General features: G+C 42.7%; 1 protein-coding gene across 1 annotated transcript in view; it reads right to left on the reverse strand.

Moving 5' to 3' along the window:
• The window catches only part of SLC13A1 (solute carrier family 13 member 1), a 206,801-nt gene that overhangs the window by 75,416 nt on the left and 110,477 nt on the right, over positions 1 to 20,908 (reverse strand). The window contains exons 9-11 of the mRNA XM_085654191.1: positions 19,292 to 19,411; positions 16,495 to 16,593; positions 10,092 to 10,193 (exon numbers count right to left, since the gene is read on the reverse strand). Of these exons, the coding sequence (XP_085510317.1) occupies positions 10,092 to 10,193; positions 16,495 to 16,593; positions 19,292 to 19,411 (321 nt within the window). The remainder of the gene's footprint in view (positions 1 to 10,091; positions 10,194 to 16,494; positions 16,594 to 19,291; positions 19,412 to 20,908) is intronic.

A 20,908-nucleotide genomic window follows, 5' to 3' on the forward strand; every position in this document is an offset into this window, starting at 1 on the left:
CTGAGCTGTCTTGGAGTGCATTCTAACAGTGCTGTGAACTCTCAAATCTCATAAGGAATATATTAGCCATCAGGATATATCTCAATTATTTAATGAACTGGCTTTAAATATCTATGAGCCGTCTCTATGCCACGGATATGAAATCTGATGGGGCTGACTAAGCGTTTCCTCCTCTTTGATCAATAAGGGCACTATTAACGTTAATGCCAGGCCTTTTCTGGGTAGCTCTTTGGTGAGAATGAGTTCTTTGCTACTGGCACCCCAGGCCTTTAGCACTATTGCTCTAGTCATTGGATGTCAACTATGGATATTTCATTTCTTTCTGCAGGGTGAAATGGTCGACGAAGCTCAGCTTACTTGAGAAAGTCCTGAAGTTTTGAACTCAGGTACCGTATAATATAAAGTAACAAACCTTATTAAAGGGCACTGTGCATTTAATGCTAGAGCACTTTAAAAGTATATTTCTTAATTCATAGTAGCAAAATGTGGAACGATCAAAAAAATAAAACAAAGTCCTAGTTCATTGTGAGAGCAAGGTACAATCCAGAATGTCTTTCTAGTGCTTAAAAGTTCGAAACGCATGTATTGGAAATCCCATTAGACAGGAAGTTCTATTTGACATTTATTGCAATCATTTAGTGCTTTTAGCTCCTTTTTTATTGTTTTACTCTCTCAGTCAGAAAATCGCAAGAATGGAACTAACGTACAGTTTGAGACTTTTAGCAGTTCACCTACCCCCTTCGCTCATCCGTTACGATATGCATTATTTTTTGTTTTGTTGTCTACTTTCTGTTACTTGCAAATATTTTGGATTTATGTGCAGCTAGATCCACAGAAGATGACTATCTTTACAAAATTAATACGTAAATAAACAAATAAAAGTCCTGGCCTTGGGTGATGCCAGCTGCATCTCTGTCAATCAACTGCACCAATGTAATTAAGGAATATGACATCTACGGAAAATGAATCTCCTGTTGATCTATTAATGGTGAGAGTGGCAACTGGTAACTAACTAGAAACTTGTTGAGCCTCAGGGTTACCATTCTATGGAAGTCCCAGGCTTGGGGGCCTGTTTACTGCACCTTCTGGACACACTCAAGGTTATACAATGGTGAGGGCTCGTGTGCCACTGGGAGTATCCACTAAACTGCCTGGCATCCAGTAGAAACAAATTGGCACTGGTAATATAATTAGTGGGCAAACAGAACTTTCAAGCAAAATACATTTGGAACTGGAGTTGTAGAATTATGTTTTTAGTGGTTCTATACTCATAGGGCACAATTCAAGAAGGTAAACTTAGACCTGAGTCTGTGTTTAGACCTGAAGTCTCAGTTTAGTCCTAAAGTCTAACTTAAGATCTGAAGTCAAAGTTTAGACCTGACATCTAACTTTAGACCTGAAGTCTAGGGGGCTATTTCACAAAGGGCCTCCACACTTGTGGCGGAGGGGCACGCACTTGTGGCAGGCCCCACAATGGGTAACTGCAGTATGGAGGTCCGGCATGACTGGAACGCGCTGTGCGGGTCTCATGGCAGTGCCTGTCTAAGGCTCTGCTATGGGCCTTAGACAAGCAGCGCCATGGCACCGTCGCAGCACCGCGAGCCCGCCATGGATTACTATCGTAATCCGGTGAGTGGTCTCGCTCTGGGCTTGGCAGTACTCTGGTGGAGCGCTGGTGTGGCTGCCCGCAGGAGGACCACCGACTCAGAATGAGGCATTTAGTTTAGACCGGAAGTCTAAAGTTAGACTTCATGTCTAAACTTTGACTTCAGGTCTCAGTTTAGCTTTGTGAAACGGGCCCACAGCCACTAGCCGTCGTCGTCGTACAAGCTTTATTCGAGATATTTCTCATAAAAGCACAGCATAAAAACATTTACAGATTAAAAACAAAACATTTACAAATATAAATTCATATAGGCGTTCTGTGCAGCTCATACAATATTAGCATAAAAAAGTTTACATATGACAAGTAATTTTACATTATTAGCCAATCAAGATAAAAGGAAAACCTAATTAACTGGTCCCCCCCATTAAACGTTGCCTGATGGCCCAGGCCCAACCCAAGTATTTAGCTACCCCGATGACTATCGATTCATGAGTTGTTGTACACAAAATTCTTAAAGCCACTGTACTGTCACGTGTCCCCAGGTTTTTACATACAGGGGTGAGCCATAGTCTCCTGGGTAATGAGTAGGCTTTGCATACAAATAGAAAGTGACCTACACTCTCCTCTGCATTACCCCAAGCTGGACATAACCTGTTAGTCGACTTATGCCAGCGTGACGTTAGTTTTTTTAAGGGAATGGATCCGGATCTTAGCTGGAAGACTAGCTTCCTATCCATTGGTACCGTAATAGTATCCCAATAATTTTCTAGGATAGGAAAAATTTTTGTCTCCAAGAAACGACCAACCAATAGAGTCAGACCTAACGTCTTTCAGCAGATTACCACCCACCCAATCCCAATAACGTAATTTGAGGGCTTCTTTGCTTGGGAACTCTTCTTCCGCTGGGTTATTCCAAAGATTGGAAAACCCCAAATCAATTAGCATTGCCCTTAGATTTTTAAGCCATGTTATCTTGTGAAAGATGTCTTCCTTAATTATCCAAAGAAAACCCTCTGCATATTGTCTAATCTCTGGAGTTGTCCAAAGACGCCTCCAGTAGAGAACAGGGCGCAATCGCGCTCTGTCAGTAATTGGGCGTTTACCCAACTCCAGGAACAATGGTATTAGGGGGGTGCTCTGAGGAAGTCCTGTAATCCCTCTGAGGAACTTGTTCTCAGATATCTGTAGGGCCGCAAGATTGTCCCAGGCCCATAACTCCGCACCATATAAAGTGGCACCTAAAACCTTGGCATCGTACACTATAAGTGCGGGTTTAATCGGCTTTGTTTTTGATTTGCGGTGTTCTCCCCTCAAAGCACCTGAAAGTTGTTGATGTTTTATGACCACTTTTTCCAAATGATGCAACCAGCCAGCGCTCTCTGCTATCTGTACCCCTAAATATGTAAACTCCTTAACAGTGTCTAACTTACAATTATTTAGGGTTACCTTGGGATAGATTCTACGGTTTGGGGTAAAGGCCATTAATTTTGTTTTCCCCACGTTTACTTCAAGCCCGTGCTCTGTGCAAAAGGTATCAAAAATATTTAATGCACGTTGCAGCCCTGCAGGGGTTTTGGACAAGATAAGAGTATCGTCAGCGAACATCAGGATCGGAACCCTGGCGTCCGCTAACGAGGGTGCGTCTACGCTTGCTTCCAACATTCGCTTAACAATCCCATTAATAAATAATGAGAAGAGTAAGGGAGCCATGGAGCAGCCTTGTCGGACACCCCTTTCCACGGGAAAGTCCGGAGTAAACTCGCCATTCCCACCCCACTGTATTCTTGCGAAATTGGATTCGTGTAGACGCATAATTAGTGTAAGCAAATCAATAGGAATTCCCATTTTTCGCAAGACCAACCATAGCTTAAACCTGGGGACTAAATCAAATGCCGCCCGCAGGTCGACAAACGCGACATATAGGCAGCCTCTTCCCAGTAAAACCGTCTTCCACCGCAGTATGGTAAAGCGGAAGACCTGATCAATGGTACTGGTAGCTCGCCTAAATCCAGCTTGGTATAAGGAAAGGGCATTGTTGGCATCAACCCAGTCCATAAGCTGGTTTGCAACCATTCTTCCCACTACTTTTTGCATGGTTGCTATTAGGCTTATGGGCCTATAGTTGGCAGGCGATGAGCGATCTCCCTTCTTATGGATGGGAATAATAATTTCACCTTTCCAAAGGTCGGGGACCACCACCCCTTGGCTAGGGCATTTGCTACTAAAAAAATATACCTCACCCATCTCGTCATATCATACTTGAAGATATCCGGGGGTATCCCATCTAACCCTGGCGCTCTCCCACTTTTCACAGATCTAATCGCGATTTCTACTTCTTTGGGGGAGAACATGTTGTCAATAGCATAGACTGGCACTATGCCTTCACCTACCCCGGGGTGCATGACTTCAGCATATTGTGGTCTGAAGTAGTCAACCCAGGCTTCTTCAGCTACATTATTATCTGGCTTTGCTGGGCCACCTCCTCTACCCCACTTAATAATTTTCCAAAAGGACCTAGAGTCCTTATTGCTAGAGGCCTCTTTTAACTCAGCCCAGTGGTCTTCGTCCCATTTCTTTTTGGCTTGGAAAATGGCCAGTTTGTACTGTTTCCTTGCCTCTTTTATTGCGACGCGGTCCCTGTTCCTAATAGCTTGTCCCAGTACTAGTCGTGCAGATCTACATTGGCGATTGAACCACCTTCCAACTTCCTGGGTTTTCCTCCCTTTCTTACTCTTGGTCAAAAAACATGGTTTGAGGAGGGAAAATAACTTATTGTGGATATCGGTGATATCCCTAACCCCGGGAACTATTGGATCAGCCGCCTCCATTGCGATAATTGCACTATCAACCTCATGGTTGATATAGGTCATGGTTTCCTCGTTAGCCAATACCCTTGGCCATTTTAGCCTACGTTCGTCGTTGCTCATGACTGGAATCTGATCGTTCTTTAGGTGCAAATTTCCCACTCCTGCATTCCACCACCTATGGGTCACACAAAGGGGGTTGTGATCACTTTCTACTCTAGGCCTGATGGCCATATCAATAACCCCCTGCCACAACTGAAGACTACATATTACATAATCGATTCTGCTCCTGCTATTACCATTATCGAAGGTACAACTACCCTCCTTGTCCCCTGTAGTTCTCCCATTCAGTGCTCTTAGACCATGTTCCATACAAATAGCATTTAGTAATAGGATGTCTTTTGTCCACCTTGGGACGGGGTTTAAACATAAAGATGGTACTCCCCAAAGGTTGTCCTCATCCTTCCCTAGGGGATCATTTGTACAATCTAAAGGTTCAAAAGTCCTATTAAGATCCCCGGCTATAATTACCCTGCTATCTTGGGACTTGGTCTCTAAGCAGGCAGACAACAGTTCTAAGGTCGAGGAATTGGTTGTATTACTGCCTCTTATATAAACATTATACAAGTCCAATGACGGACCCTTATCTGCTGAGATTCTTAACAGTTGTAAGTCGCTACTTCCCAGGTCCAATATTTTGATGGTAATGTCCAAATCTTGTTTTATCCATACAGTAAGACCTCCCATGGGCCGACCCCTACCACCTTTCGATGCTGGTATTGAAAAGTTTAAATAACCACAACAAAACAGGGGGTCACAAGCCCAGGTTTCTTGGAAGCAACAAACATCGAACCCACAGATATATTCTACCCAAAGTTGGGAGTCTAACTTGCTACTCAACCCTGCCACATTCCAGGATAAAAGCGTACCAAAGCTAAACTCAGACCCATCATGATTGTTAGTATAAGAAGACACTCGGAAAATCATTGGGCTTTTAATGTTAATAACGACCTTCCCCAGATCGTCAATGGGGTCAGCAAGTTTCACAGTACTAACATTTATATTTTCCATCCCGGTACCTCCCTCTACAACAAAACTCCCCTTCTCTGTGTAACCAGCAGTTAAGATTGTGACAGTAGAACTAACATGATCTTCACAGGCCCCCTTGGACTCATTATTAATCCCTCCAATACTACTGTTCCACTCTCTAGTAATTTGTCAATATCCCCACCCTGGGTCCAGCCGTCCAGCTTGAGGATTATAGTTAGTACATGTGGTATAGTTCTGACCAAATAATGAAGCTGGTATGGAAGTAATTGGCCATGATACAGCAGAAGGGTTCAGGGGTTCGTTATGCAGGCTAGTCAGTACACTGGTTGGGCGGGGGTAGAAAAAGGTAAGATCTACAATTCTAATATCTCCCTTATTTTCACCCCATCCCTGCCTAGTTATCCATCCCGCCACCCTTGGATCTTGAAAGTTAACCACAACACAGTCCCCACCCAAACTTTTCGGTGTATACCCTATCCAATCTATTCTCCTTACCCCTATGATTAACCCGTCAAGGTCTCCTGGGAGAGGTCTATTCTCCCTTAACCTGTGCATGGTCTTATTTTTAAGCATCTGGAAGGTTTCTCTCTGCCCTATGGGAAGTGGTGGGACATTTATAAGGACTACTACATAGGGGAAGGAATCCGGAGTAAGGTTTACTGGGGGTTTTCTGTGGTGTGGCTTTATCACGGGAGGTGGGATTGATTTGGAAACTATAGGAACAGGACGGGGTGCAGGTTTCAACAGCAACTGATTATTAGTTGGTTGGGTTGGAACTAGAACTTTACCCGCTGGAAGACATACATTGTCCCCTGTCCCAACCGCAAGATTGTTTCGAACTAACTGCTTGTTGGTTATTTTTGTGGGTACTGGAGCTTTACCCACTAAGGAACATACAGTAACCCCTAAACCAGCAACGGGAGATGGATTTTGTGATTGAGATACCATAGACTGGGGTGGATTTGTGGTATTAGTGGTATTAGGCTGAAGTTGGACAGGGCCTAAATATACCAAGTCAGTAGATTTGGTAGTTGTTTTGACAATGGTGTTACTTGTCTTAGGGGGTGAAGGAGAGTTGTTTTGAGACCTTCTACCCTTATCTTGAGTGACAAGGTTAATATTATCATGGGGCTTTATACTTAAATCCACCCTTGCATTAGTTTTAATCAATGATTTTGTAGAATAAAAATTATCTAGTGTTGCCTGCTCAAAGTGGTTTAACCTATCAGAGAGCTTGGCAATTCTATTCTCTATCGGGATAAGTAATCTTTCTAGCTCAGGGAGCAGATTTGCAAGTGGTAGCAATTTATCGTTAGTTGATAAAGCAGACTCAGGGCAAATTTTCTCTTGTGAGTCTAGGCTATCCAAGGGAACAAGGTTTGAGTTCTGAACACTTCCTATGCTATGGTTTTCTTCAATAACAACCTCTCTTGTACCCACAGTTTTGTGTAGCTTCCTATGCTTTAGAGGGGGTTTGGCCACATTTTTACATTTTCTTTGTGGGGCTGTTCTTTTTCTTTTGGACCCAAGCTTAGGTCGAGTCGGGATAACCTGAGCACCTGGATCAGGAAGCAATATAGGACGGATGTAACTCCCACTGGAACTATTCAAATCTGTAACAGTTTCCTCATTTATTATTTGTGCCTGTCCTTCAGATTGTTCGTTGGCAACTGGAAAGTTTGCTGAAGATAATGGAGTCACCAGAGTGGGATATGTTTGAGTTAAATACTTGTCCGTAGAATTTTTAAGCAATTCAATTGATTGTCTGCGCTCTGCGCGCCTCTCGGCCAAGGTTAACTCTTTGTCAATTAAAGATGAACGGTTAAAAAAGAATTTATCTAAAGGGCCAATAGCCAGTAGACCAGTCTCAGTCGGTGAAGTAGTTGAACAGGCGCTGGCGGTACTTGTTAAGGCAGACATTGCCCTACTTCACACCAATAGGATACAAAAAATTCACTTACTAGAAAGGAAACTGTAGAATACTTGTCAGGCCCCTGCAGCCCCCGGCAAGCTCCGTCGCGCTCCCGCGCAGCGTATTCACGTGTTAATTTATGACTCTGGCAGAGGCTACCCGGTCGTTGGGGTCGGGGGCGGGGAGGGAGAGCGGGCCAGGTGAAACAGGCGGGGTTACTGGGACTCCTAAGAAATGTAGTCCCGGCCCTCTTGCTCGCAGCCCTCAGCCCCTATCTTACCCCAGCTGCAGCTAGCAGCCCACAAGGAAGAGCACCCCTCTGTGAAGCGGGACCTGTGCAACGGGTTCGGCCAAGCGTTAGTCACAATACAAGGAATCCACGGTCAATCTGAGTAGCAAAGGCAACAAAGGCAAATTTGTCCAGGTGTCCCTATTGTATTTCTAACTTCTACTGACACGTGGAGGTAAGCACAATAAGAACCACAACGTTGTGAATGAACAATGTATGCTGTAGATGAATCCAAGATCCGTGGCCCAGCCCTGTCTCCTCTGGCCTCTGAGGGCCACAGAGGGCCCGCCCTTTGCCCGGGCTTAGCCCGGCGTCACCCGCGCGCGGTCCCGCGACGCGGGGGCTCTCCTCGGATTTAAAGCGCCTCCGGGCGCGGAAGAGGCGTGGGCGGCTTCCTGCCGCAATGGACACCGGTCGATGTAGTGCACACTGTGGCGGCACGGGATTTTCAAATGCGGCGGCAGTGGCAGTGCAGATAGACGCAGATATGCGCAGGGAAAGCAGGCCAGAGACACGTAGCAGGTATGGCCCCAGCACACAGCAAACGACAAACAGAGCCCCTAGCAACAAACAACAGAACTGCATAGGTACAATGTGTGATGTGAATGATTGTCCTCTGTGAGTGTATTTTGCATTGTGAGCAGGGTGGTTGTTAACTGTATTAGGATTTGGACCAAGCTAGCCTCCTTGCCCTAAGTGCTCTAACTGTGCAGCATGTACCTCTGAGACCCCATGGATGTTTTACCATTATCCGGTTCCTGAACTGCAATCCACATTGTTCCAGAGACCTTCCAAGCACAGGGAACTGTAGTTTAGATTAACTATTCTTAACTCCAAATCTACTTACCTTGATGATATACATGTTGCAAGGTACATATAGGTTTAGTTAAATATAGTAAACATATGCTTAACTATATGTATTTTTTTCCTAATATTCTGGTAGCTGATGTTTTATCCATGATATTTCAGTAAGTCAATCTTGAAATCTCAATATTGTGGCAGTACGCCATTGGAGCGTAATGGATGGTGTTTAAACTACTAGTGGAAAAACTCTAAAAAATAAAGAAAGCACTGGATTTGCAAAGACTACACAGCTCAGCAGATCAGTAGTAGTGAAATAGTGCCTAGCTAGGCTACCTTTTTCCTCAAAACCCTTATGTGTCACAGAAATCAAGATTAGCTATAATTTTCCAAGCCCACTAAGAGTTTGATTTTATTAAAGTTATGAAGGACATCTTATTTCTATACTGTAATTAACTAGGCCTGTCTACCTAACAGGCATTCACTGGACAACAACTTCACAACTGTCAAGCATCACCTAAAACAATGCTAGCTTAAGTGGCAATGTTGTACAGCATGAGGACTTCAAACTTTATTTATGAATTCCGATGTTCCTTGTCTTTCAGTTTAGGTGAACATTAGCCAAATGGCAGAGCTCATGTCATCGACTCAAAATGTACAAAAAAGAAATACTCTAAAAGGTGTTTTAGGTGTGTCCCCTTCAGCCATTGTTTTGAGTGGATGAACTCCCTTAAGTTATTGTTTGTCCTATGTGTCTTTTATTCTGCGACCAGTCCATGTCATTATACAGCTCTGGTAGCCCTCTGTAGTACTGTGAAATCTCATGGACGAAAACATGATGATGCACCTTCTAGCCCCAGCTACTCTTCCCTCTACCAGGCAAGATTTGTTTTCTCAAACCTCCCCAGCAGCTTCACACAGATAAAAGCTACTTGACATCTGCACTCTCTGAGTACCAGTGACTGGTAGTACCGATACAGATTAGAGTGTCTCTACCTGTGTCTTTCAGGACACACATGACAGGCATTCAGAGCCCGGCCAGTGACTCTTTCCATCATAAATAAGCATGAGATTTGGGTCTTGGCCGACTGACATTTCTTGAAACGAAATTCTGTGAATTATCATAGATTTCCATTGCATATTATATAAAGTGTGAGTTGTTAACAATGTCCATGGCTTAATTTATTAGTGAATTGGAGTGGACTCGGTGTATACGCAATCAATATTTGTGAATGCTGTATCTGCATGTGCTTGCACATGTTGGCTTTGCTAATGCTTGTTTCTGTACACTGTTACGTTGCTTGTCATTTCCTTCACCCTGCCTGCATGTTAGCTTGTCATAGTATGCTGTCTCTCAGCAGTATGCTGTGTCCTCCCATGTAAGGATGGCTGATTGTAAATTATCTTTGTTCTGGTGCTTTGTTTTATTGACCTACAAGGTGGGTCTCTGGCATTTGTCTGTAAATTACAATTAATAAACTATAAAACACAATTAACTCGCACATATCACCCTACTAAGGTCTACTAAATCACCAATTCATAATTATGATATATCGTCCCACTGTCTTCTGCGACACTCATCAGAAAACACAAATGCGCTGTGCTTACGGGATAATACACTATACTTACTTTGGAAACAGTGACGCCCATCCAGGAAAGAAACCCGGGTCTCGAGTAAACCACAGCAGGGCCATTAAAGAAAACAGGACGAGGGTCACAATTTCTTCATAGCTGCAACACAAAGTTCATGTTGTGGTCAGAGCCGAGTATTCACATGGACCCACCCTCACACATGGACAGACTCTCACATTATGAGGTGGTTCACTGGCAACGTTTACACTGTGAAGATTACATTGTGCGTTACATCAATTATTCAGTTACTTACAGTTTCTGAAAGGCATGCACATGCAGGGCTGCCATACATCGGTCATGCACTGCACGCTGCATTTGATGCTGGGGGAGGGGAGCAAAAACGGTATTTCCTACAGGTGTACTCTGGATATCTGCGAGTACAAACGCAGTTCCTCCACCAGTTTAAATCACATAGCCAAGGCAGCAGGCAGGGTCTTTATCAGGGGCCGCACTTTGCATTGCAGTTGAGTGAATCTGAGAAATAAAAGTCTGAAAATGGCCTAGGTACGTGGGTGAAGGCATGGCAGTGTTGTTCCCGAGTAAGAACTCTATTGTATTCCCTTCGATTTATTAAGCGCCACAATTACTTCCAGCGCAGAGCCAGTCCTTCACGAGCATACCTTGGCCACAGGCGTGTCACAAAATGGCGCCTGGATTCAGCTTATGAAACTGCATACAGAACAGGTACTACGTATGTATGACAATTATCTCAGCGCTCAACTGAACACATTATAAATTGAACTTCTACGATTTGGCGCATCGTTTAGAACACCGTTCATGAACAGAAACGCAGCCGCTAACCCGTGTTTAAATGACCAATTTATTTTTATTAAATTGATAATTACCACAACGTTCCTGGGGGCACATCTTCAAATTGAACGTTTCTTGTATTTGAGTTTGTGGCGTCTTGTATGGTGTTGTGTGATATTGGATTTTTGTAAAGTGTTCCATCATAGACTGCCCTAAGTAATGACCTAAGTCCTGTGGAACTACCACATGAGGTAATGCAGCACCAGGAAGTAGCAGTAATACCAGGGTGCTGCTACACCCATACTCAAAGGTGAACTCGTACTTTCAGGCCTTTTCCAGTTACAAAGTCCTCTTTCACCTGGAGGATTTGTAAATGGAAAACAATGTGGTATTACCGAACACAGTAATAGCGCAAAACGGATCATACCAGCACCAAAATGGTAGTAAGAGCCCACTCAGGTGGCCTTAATATTTTGCCCCTTTCAGTATGCCTTGTATTTTCATTTTGTCTTGTCATTATCTGAAACTCTGTGACGTATTATCATGGTTCTGTTCTTTGTGAAGGTTCCGCAGTTGTCAGTTGATGATCGATCAGGTGACAACGAATTATAACTGTGTGATCCCCGTGCACTCAGAGGTATATAGACCGTTTAACTGTGTAGTTGCGGCGCACCTTGTGAAACACGAAATAAAAAAATAAAAAAAATATTTTTTGCAGCCACTTGGCATTCTTTAATATATTTTTAAACGGTTAAACTTTTTTCTGTGGTTTTGACCTTAAGAGTTAACGATCATGTGTAATGTAATTTAATCTGTGGTTACATGCATTTAAAATTCATGATTAATTGACATGTATTAGACTGTATGCTAGAGTGAAGCTAATGGTCCTGTCTCATTTACTTTTAGACCCCTGAAGAAGGGTCAGACTTCTACTTGACCCGAAATGCATTGGGTGGACATCTAAGGTTGTCATGAAAATTTATTTTCACCTCATTGGAAATGAACGATGAATATGATTGTTAATATGAACTGACAAAGCTTTGAAACTTATCATTTGGAGTTTAAAGAATCTTGAATAAAAAAGAAAACTGATGAAGAAACCAGCGTGTTTCATCGTATATTAAGTGCGCCCTTGTCAGTGAGAAGATGTTCTTTCTTACAATGGATCAGGTGACAACAACATGTGTGCTGGTATCCCTAACGTTGCATTTGGAACTCCGCATGCTATTTAGGCATGTTAACGAGGATAAGTGCTTAAATTAAGAAAATCGCTAGAATTTTCTCATTGAAGTAAGCATTTTGTGAATTACAATGTCAGTCTTAAATTAAGAAGGTTTTCTCAGGTTAAGACATTTTAGAAAATCAGCTCATATGTTTAATTAATGAAAGTTATATGACATAGTTTGTTGTATTTAATTTTTTTTTTAGTTTATTGGAGTTTAACATATTAAAATAATTAATTAATAATTCTATATAATTTATCAACACAAAGTTATATATATATATGTATGAAACGCGTAATGCGGCACTATCTCAACTGCCTGCCATGAAATTAAAATCACCTTATACCTGCTTTTTCGAATGGAGGGCTTTTATTATGCTGCGAGTTTGGCATGATGTTCATATGGAATATATGTATATATATATATATATACACACACACACATATATATTATATACATATAAACATGGGAATAATTTAATTTATTTAACATTAGTTCATAAGGGTGTTCTCTGATTTATCTGCCTCCATTGACAGGAGAGGCGAAGGTGGAGTCTTGGTCCATAGGTTTGTGAGTAGCAGCTTGTAGGATGTGATTATTACTCTTGTAGATAGAAAATATAGTTTGTGAGGAGGATCCTTTATGTATGTGTGCATCTCCGCTGAAAGTATGTAAACATATGTATGTGTATATTATCAAATATTAGTTATGTTGAACACTTTGTTAAATAATATTATGGTTAATTTATCAAAACCTAAAGAGGAAAGGCAAACAGGGCGGCTTTAGCACTGGTGGCACCCAGTGTGACAATCCTTTTTGGCACTCCGCCATGACCTCCTCCTCTGATTCCCCCACTACCCCCCTGCAAAAGTGCCCCTGTCTTCATAGCCCCTCTCTCACATGCATTTCTAAAAGCCCTGGTAAAGGCTAGCTTTACTAATTCACTCAGCTATCCACATAAAATACAGATCTGTTTGTTGCAGCAGGCGTATTAACCCTCTGTGCTACTTTATGCTACTTTTATTTTTGCAAAATGCTTCTTCTCAAGGTAGTATAAGGTGTAAGACTGCCACTAGACAACACTCTGTTCTCGTTCTCTAACAGTAATCACAAGACTTATCTTGACATTTTTATTGCTGCCTGAAAGCTTGATGCACACGGAACTCTGCAGTAGGTGCTTTAAATTGTAAGTTACTGCTAAACACAGCATCCCTCCCCAAGGTCGGTGTCCTCCTTCCAGGTCAGTGCCCAGGGCGGACGCACCGGTCACACTGCCCTAAAGCTGGCCCTGAGGACAAAATGATATTATGGGTCACACCGTGCTCGAACTCCTCCTAGTTAAAACAGATGGCAGCATGTGTAACATTACTGTCTGGTGTCCCTGTTGAGAAAATGGATGTGCCATTAACACAGATGTAGGTAAGGGCAAGACTAAATAGGATGCGTGCTTGGAATGTGTGAGTATGCATGCTTGTCTGGTATAGTGTGCATGGAATGTGTCTGGATACATGGTTGTTCTTGAATGGTGTACAACTATTGTGTCAAACACACAAAAGGTGATGAGAAGAATTCTTGCAACTAGTCTAACCGCTGGCAACTGCTCAGGGTAGAAATTCAACCTATCGTTTTTTGCCCACCATGCCACATCAGCTTAGACCCAGTCATATGCAAAACAGCCTTGGTCATGCTCCAATAGGGACAGTTCAGCCTGAAATACCATGCCAGGTCCTCTCCAAACTGGAACATAAACAATTAAAGACCAACTTTGGTATATTTTGTACTTTTCAGTCGAGTGCAGCTTGGTTCAAGTGGCACAGTGAGCACAAAGCCCACATCTGGGTCTAACCTTGACCACTTAGAGCTTTACATCAAACATACAAAAGGTGATTGAACTAATGCTCAAATATTTCAAGCAAAGGCAATTATTCTGGGTAGAATTCCAACTCATCATTTAGACTATCTTTGACACAATGATTTTTGCTCTATTTTTGCTTCAAATATTTAAAATTCATATCTCTGGTTTGCATTATTGTATTTGTGTTGCTTTGGGGTCATTTTGTTTATTAATTCCAACTTTATTGTTTGAATTTGATACGGGTTTTTTATTGTTCGGCGTATTGACTGTTTTGGTACTTGCTCCCACATCATACACTAACTATAATGTCACTTTAAGCTCTTTTTGTTTCTGTGAATTTCTATAGTTCATATTATAAATGAAAGCAATAGCCAGCCCTTTGCATGCAGACAAACCCTACTGTGCACAACCTTCATCCATGCACTGTGCGGATTGTCCACAGGGCTGCCCTTCAACCAAGCCTACAAGGCCGATCAGACCATGTGCCCAAATCCCCTCATGCAGGCCAAACTCTGCTGTGCATGAACTTTGGTTGAGTGCGGCAGGGGGTTGTTGATAGAGCTAGTCTACAGACAGGCCCTTTGCTCAACCCCCTGCATGCGTCCAGCCCCTGCATTCTTTTCTCCATTTTCTTTATAATACTCTTATGGCACCTGCCCCAAAAGCTTCCATCCCATGGGTACAAAGCACTGTGCAAGCTTCCTTGAGAAAACTTGCACAGCATCGCAGTACCATGAGGTGGAAGATTCTGTAGTGGTTTCCACTGGATTACCTCATGGAGGGCCATGCTCGATTCCATGAGATTACTGCGATACCTGCTGCCTGATATGCTTTTATTTTAATTTCTTGGGGGAGTCCCTCTGTCCTAGCCCCCACAGGTGCCTCAGGTCAGGGTGTCCCTACCATGCCCCCCTGTATCTTAATTTCTTTTTCTTTTCCAGGACACAGTGATCCAGTCCCTGAGTCCTGTAATTGCTACTGCAACATTTTTCGGAAATTAGAGTGTAAGGGACACATTACATTCCCTGGTACCACAAGACCCCATCAGCTGATGAGAGAAAAGTCAATGGGATACGAGTATTTTGTACAGTTTTGGTCTTGTAGGACTCCAGTGAGCCCCAAAGGTCCAGATATCACTAACGTTTCTAGGATATTAGCCCCTTCATGACCACCACCCTGAGCACCTCTTTAAATGCAAATAAAAAGCATGCTTTCCAGTAAAGCTCTATTCTAATTTTCTGCCACATTTGGTGTAATTCTGTTCAGCTTTTTTTTTTTTAAATCTGTGACAAAATTTTCCTATGGTACTTAATATAGGAAATCGATGTTTTAGGTCACCCCACCCTTTTTATGGTCTCCACTTGACAGATCAGCCTGAAACTTCCCATTAAGGATCTGAAAGACTGAACTCCTTTATAGAAGGTTTCATGCTTATTAGTCAAAGTCATTGAAGAAACGAAAAAATGGCTTTCCTATGGAAAGTCAGAGCTGCTTACCTATATGTTTGCAATTTGATATTTCTTACCTTTTCTTTCTTTAAATCATTTTTTATTTGTTTCATAATACAACAGGACTGTTTTAACAGTCCAAACTAACTAGTCCGGGTGTATGCCTGGCTGTTCGAAAATAATAATCATGTTATGTAATTTCACAGATTGAAGAATGAAGCAGTACACTAATACATACATTCCCACTTGCTAATATTTGAAATCTTCTAGGGCCATATGTAGGAGGCCAAATTGCGATCGCAAATGCTGAAATTCGCCGAATTTCGGCGTTTGCGATCGCAATTTGGGCAGTGTGCTATGTAGCACACAAAAACCCACACGCAAAATAAGGAATCGCAAAATTTGCGATTCCTTATTTTGCTAATGTATTTAAGGAATCCCAAATTGCGATTCCTTAAATGGAATGTAGGAAGCACCCAAGTTGTGCATTTTGGCTTAAGGAATCGCATATTACCACCAAACTCAGGTTGGTGGTAATTTGCGATTTCCTTGAAAAATGCACTTTTTTGCATTTTTCAATGTGCCATGTGGTGCACATACATGCCCTTAGCGCATGTATGTGCGCCACATGTGCACACATGTTTATTTCAGGGGTGCAAAAGGGTGTCCTATTGACACCCTTGCAACCTTGAAATTGCATTCTCAATTTGCGATTCTCTAATTGAGAATCGCAAATTGAGAATGTCTACCTATTCATTCCTATTTGCCTTCTAGCCCATAGGAATGAATGGCAAGGTATTCCTTATTTGCAAATCTCAATTTGGGATTCGCAAATAAGGAATAGGTGGGAATCGCAAAATATTTTGCTAATCCTACCTACATTCCGTTTTGCAATTCTCTAATTGCGATTCCCTAAAAATTGCAATTAGAGGATCGCAAAACACGTTTTACCTACATATGGTCCCTAGTATTTAATAGCATCGCTCATCCCCCAACACAGACCTACCTCAAGCACATGCATCATTCAACTAGTTTCTTCAGCATCGTATCTGATTGCTATGAGTGTCCTTCTACTCCTACCCTGACAAATGCTACCAACATGAAGACCTCTCTGTATTTCTTACCTGATAGAGCCGAGTTTCACATATTCCGCTTTGATCACTTCTGCTGATGCTTTCTCTCTTGCATTCTTCTCCTTCCTACATCGAAACATCTCCTTGAAACTGAAATAAATAATATGCACTGTCAACAATGTTTTCGCCTAAACTACATCCTCGACTTTCAATCGTATATTTTGCGTAGTGTGGTAATATCGTTAGACTGAGTGATATCAGTCTTCCAAACAGCATATGAGTCTTTAATGGAATCCAAATGGTAAATTTGGGGCATCAATGCGATTTAGGCAAATATAGGTGACACTTGTCTTGCAGATTGTTTAGACTGAGTAGAGATGCAGATAACAATTCTCTTCCCTTCATATTCCCAGAATAAAATTTGTACTTCTCTTTCTCTTAAAGGCCAAGTTCTCGGACATTTTTCTAATGACTTCAAAGCACAAATTCTATTTGCTGTACCCATGCATATTTAAGATGCCACCATACCCAACCCCACTATTAGTACATTGGCCAAGCTCTCCTGGCAATAGAAGTGGGGTGCCATTAGTCGCTCCGCGTGCAGGAGCTTATGTGGGGGAGTCCCTCGTCCTTTTATCCTCAAAGGAGAGTCACATGAGACGTCATCAGGTGGCGCCCCAAACGGCAGCATATAAGGCATCACGAGACGAGGGATCTGCCTCTTTTTCTCTCTGCCTTGAACCAGGATTCAACATCCCACATCAAACATTCACCCACCCACTCCGGAAGAAGGCAGAATTGGAGGAATTACTTGTAGCAGAAAAAGGGGTCTACCAAAAATTTCAGACTGATTTACTGAACTTACACCCTGGAGTTGTGTTGATTTGTGTAGGCACTGGGCAGGAAGGAGGCGCGACTGACCTGCTGGTACACAGGACCTTTCTGCCCTACCCCAGGATGCCTAGAGTTCAACATTTAGGGGCATTTGCCTGGTCACAGGTGCCCCGCCAGGTCCGAAGCTTTATGCGATGCCTAAAAGTATGTGTTGGTATGGAATTGCAGGTATTGCCCATCCCTCTTAGTGATGGAGGGGAAGTTGGCACAAGGGTATGCCTCGGATGCCCTTGGTTGAGGGCGTGAGCGATGGATAAGGAAAGGGGCCAGCTGGCACTTTCGCATTCTGAAGACTTGCACTGTTATGGGAGGTGGAGATAAATGTTGTCTTGCTTGCACAATCTTTGAGCTGTTTTGCTGATTTTACATACTGTATTCTCATAACAATAATAATGATGTATTTTGCTGCATGTACGTCCTGTATTCTGATGACAATGATTTCTGCTTATCTATAGTATCATTTTCCACCGATATCACATGAAGATGTGAATAAAAAGGCTTTGCCCTTGGTTATACCACACTAATCTCAGTTGTCTATTTCACTGGGAGTTGTTTCAGTGGGGAGCAAGGACTTGCACATTGTGAGCGCACTATACCATGGTTGGTGTGATGTGGCAACATACCCTTGGTACACGCCGGTGTTCATTGGTGTATTTAAACTCTGATCTGAAGATGCCTGATTTGTATCAATGGTCCTGGATTTGAAATTAATTTCTAAAACACAAATGTCAAACAGTATCTCTTTTCTGTCACCCTCGTTGTTGAAGAATAATAGTTGCACAGATTGGAACCTAGGCTCTTCAGAGCACCACCAAATGCCAGCCACTGCCCAATCTTATAGCCTTCTTGTAAAGAGACCTACTTACAAAGATTCTCTCGGGTGTCTATGTAGGCAGCAGTGTGTTTTTTTTCATTTAAAAAAATTGTGTAGCATATGCGTGCAATTAAAAAAAAAATTAACCTTTGCACCAGTTTGCACAACCCAGGCTTTTTGGCTTTGCCAATGCTTGCTAAGGACTGGGACTTATTTTTAATCATCTTACTTTGACCCAATGCAAGGGAATGAATTGCAGATAAGAGAAAAATTATGGAGGAAGTTAAAAGTAAAGAAAACAGTGACAAAGGGGGATAGCAGGAATGAAATATAAGCTGCAAGTCAGATAATAAAGTGACAGAATTATAGGGTGGGGGGAAAGGCAGGAGGTGGAACTAAGACAGGAAGCATTAGTACTGGGCAAACTCGGCATTCGACAGCACCAGCGGCGGGTTCGCCTGCAAAATCTCTTACTTATTTTTTGCCCAGATTAAGCCATGTTGATAGAAAATGTATTCATATTTAAATGGCAAGATGATTTCTAAGGGCCGTTTGTAGAAGCTACTTGAATACTACTCTTAGTGACAGGCATTTTTATGCATATTTATAAAGCGCGAACTCGACCCGAAGGTATTGGAGCGCTTTACATGAGCACCGTATTTGCATTACACATTCAGGCACGGGGAGATTAGATGATTTGCCCAGAATCACAGGATGTGGACGGGACCCAGAGGCTCGAACCCTGGTCTCCAGCACCAAAGTCGGCAGTCTGGCCGACGGACCACATGTTCTCCTCAGGCATCTTTTTTTCATCAGGCCTTCCAATGTAAATGAAACCTCTTAGAGAGCAGTTGTTCTCCTCATAGCTCCACCACAGTTCCTTCCGGTTAAATATTTGTTTGCACGTGTTACAGCTGTTCGAAAATCATAAGTGACAAACATTTTTAATAAAGTTCGCAACACACAGAATTGTTTGGGGGGGAAAAAAATCTATCTATAAAATCCAAAAATATTCAAACAGTGGAAGCGAATAATAGTACATGTGGCATATTTTCCAGTGATGCTATACTTCAAGGCATGTAATTGTTTCGAAAACTAAAGACAATTCACTTGTATCTGTCCAACAAATTGTGTGCTTACTTTAAGCCAATGAACAGCCATAGGAGCAAGAGCCAGGACAGCACCAGCAGAAGGACAGTGATGGGGATGCAGAGTAGAAACCAGGTACCAAAGTTGATGCTGTTGCTTTCTGGATAACGCCTATAAACAAATAGCAAGATTCTTCTAAGATATAATAAGCGTAGAAACATTCAAGTAATGCATTTTGCCCATTTCAATATATGAAGATTTATTTCTCCGACATGAAAAAGCAACATTGTAGAATTTGATAATATAGTCTATTCATACTTGCTCACACACATGTTTGCAAAGGAATATATAGTGCATATTGCTAATATGACTGACCAGCTATTTCACCTTCTCCCTTGAACCTATCTGGGAGCCTTGGAAAGAGAGTGTAATGTATGGATAATATTTACTTCTGCGACTGCTGCTCTAGCCTAACAAAGTTCTCAATACATGAGGTGTGCATGGCGTTTGGAGACAGACACCCAGCTAATCCACAATCCAAACTAACAGGGGGTGTATTATAGAAGTGCCCAGGGGGCTAAATGGGCTTTTGTGTCTGGTTTGTGAGGCCACAGGGCACTTTCGTATTCCAGAAGGGGCCGCAGACACTTGTGAATTCCCCTCTGTAATACTGAAAGTGCTCATGCACATACAGCGCTATCTTCAGAGGGCATTCCCTCATTTGCATGTGGGCGTGGCCACATGCAATCGAGGGAATCTCTTTGCCTCTGTGCCCGTGCTGTATTACAGGCGTGGGCACAGAGAAGCTCTCAGGAGGCACACTGACAGTGTGTCACCTAAAAGCGGTGGTGCACTGTCAGTCCCGCCTGATTGCAGCCCTCTGGAAGGGGGAATGAGGGTTCCATGGACCACCCAGACATATCCTTGCAGGTGGGTGCAGTCACTCACTGCACCCACCTCCAAGGAGATCTCTAATCCTCCTTCAAAGTGCAGGCGGGTGCCACCTGCACTGTGAAAACATGGAGCGGCTTGTGAATATGGTGCAGCCTTGCTTTTCCGAAGGTACACCTTCCTGCACATAAACAATCATTTACCTGCAACACAGACAACCTTGCACTATGGTGCAAGCGGGCCTGCATTGGTTCTAGGCAGCTAAATTAGTGCCAGCTCAGGGGGAAACACAGGGCTGCACCGTATTCTTGTAAATACGCTGCAGCCCTGCGTATCAGAAGTGGTGGAGAGTGGCGTTAAGCTAAGGAGGCTAACGCCACGCTCCGCCACTTCTCTCGTAAATATGCCCCTTTGTGTTCCAAGTATAGGCTGTGCAGAAGGTCTGCAAAAAGTGCAACTGCTGTTCGATGTAGGCTGCAATTATTAACAGTGTAAATATGCTAGAAAGATCTGATCCTGTAATATCACATCCATCAAGCAGTCCGCACATATTACAAACTGGACCAAAAAGTCTGAGAGAAACCAGCAAAAGCACTGTTTCCACAGGCAATAATGCACACTTTGACAGACTGTCGAATGATTGCTAGGAGAATAAATGATAATACTTTCCAGTGTGCAGCATGGCATTTTCAACTCATAGTAATCCCAGAAATGTTTTCTTAAAGGTGCCAAAAAGGAAAAATAAATGAGTAACTAAATTTACTGCACATATTTTCC

The sequence above is a fragment of the Triturus cristatus genome, chromosome 4_1, assembly GCF_964204655.1.
Source record: "Triturus cristatus chromosome 4_1, aTriCri1.1, whole genome shotgun sequence".
In the NCBI taxonomy this organism is placed as follows: domain Eukaryota; kingdom Metazoa; phylum Chordata; class Amphibia; order Caudata; family Salamandridae; genus Triturus; species Triturus cristatus.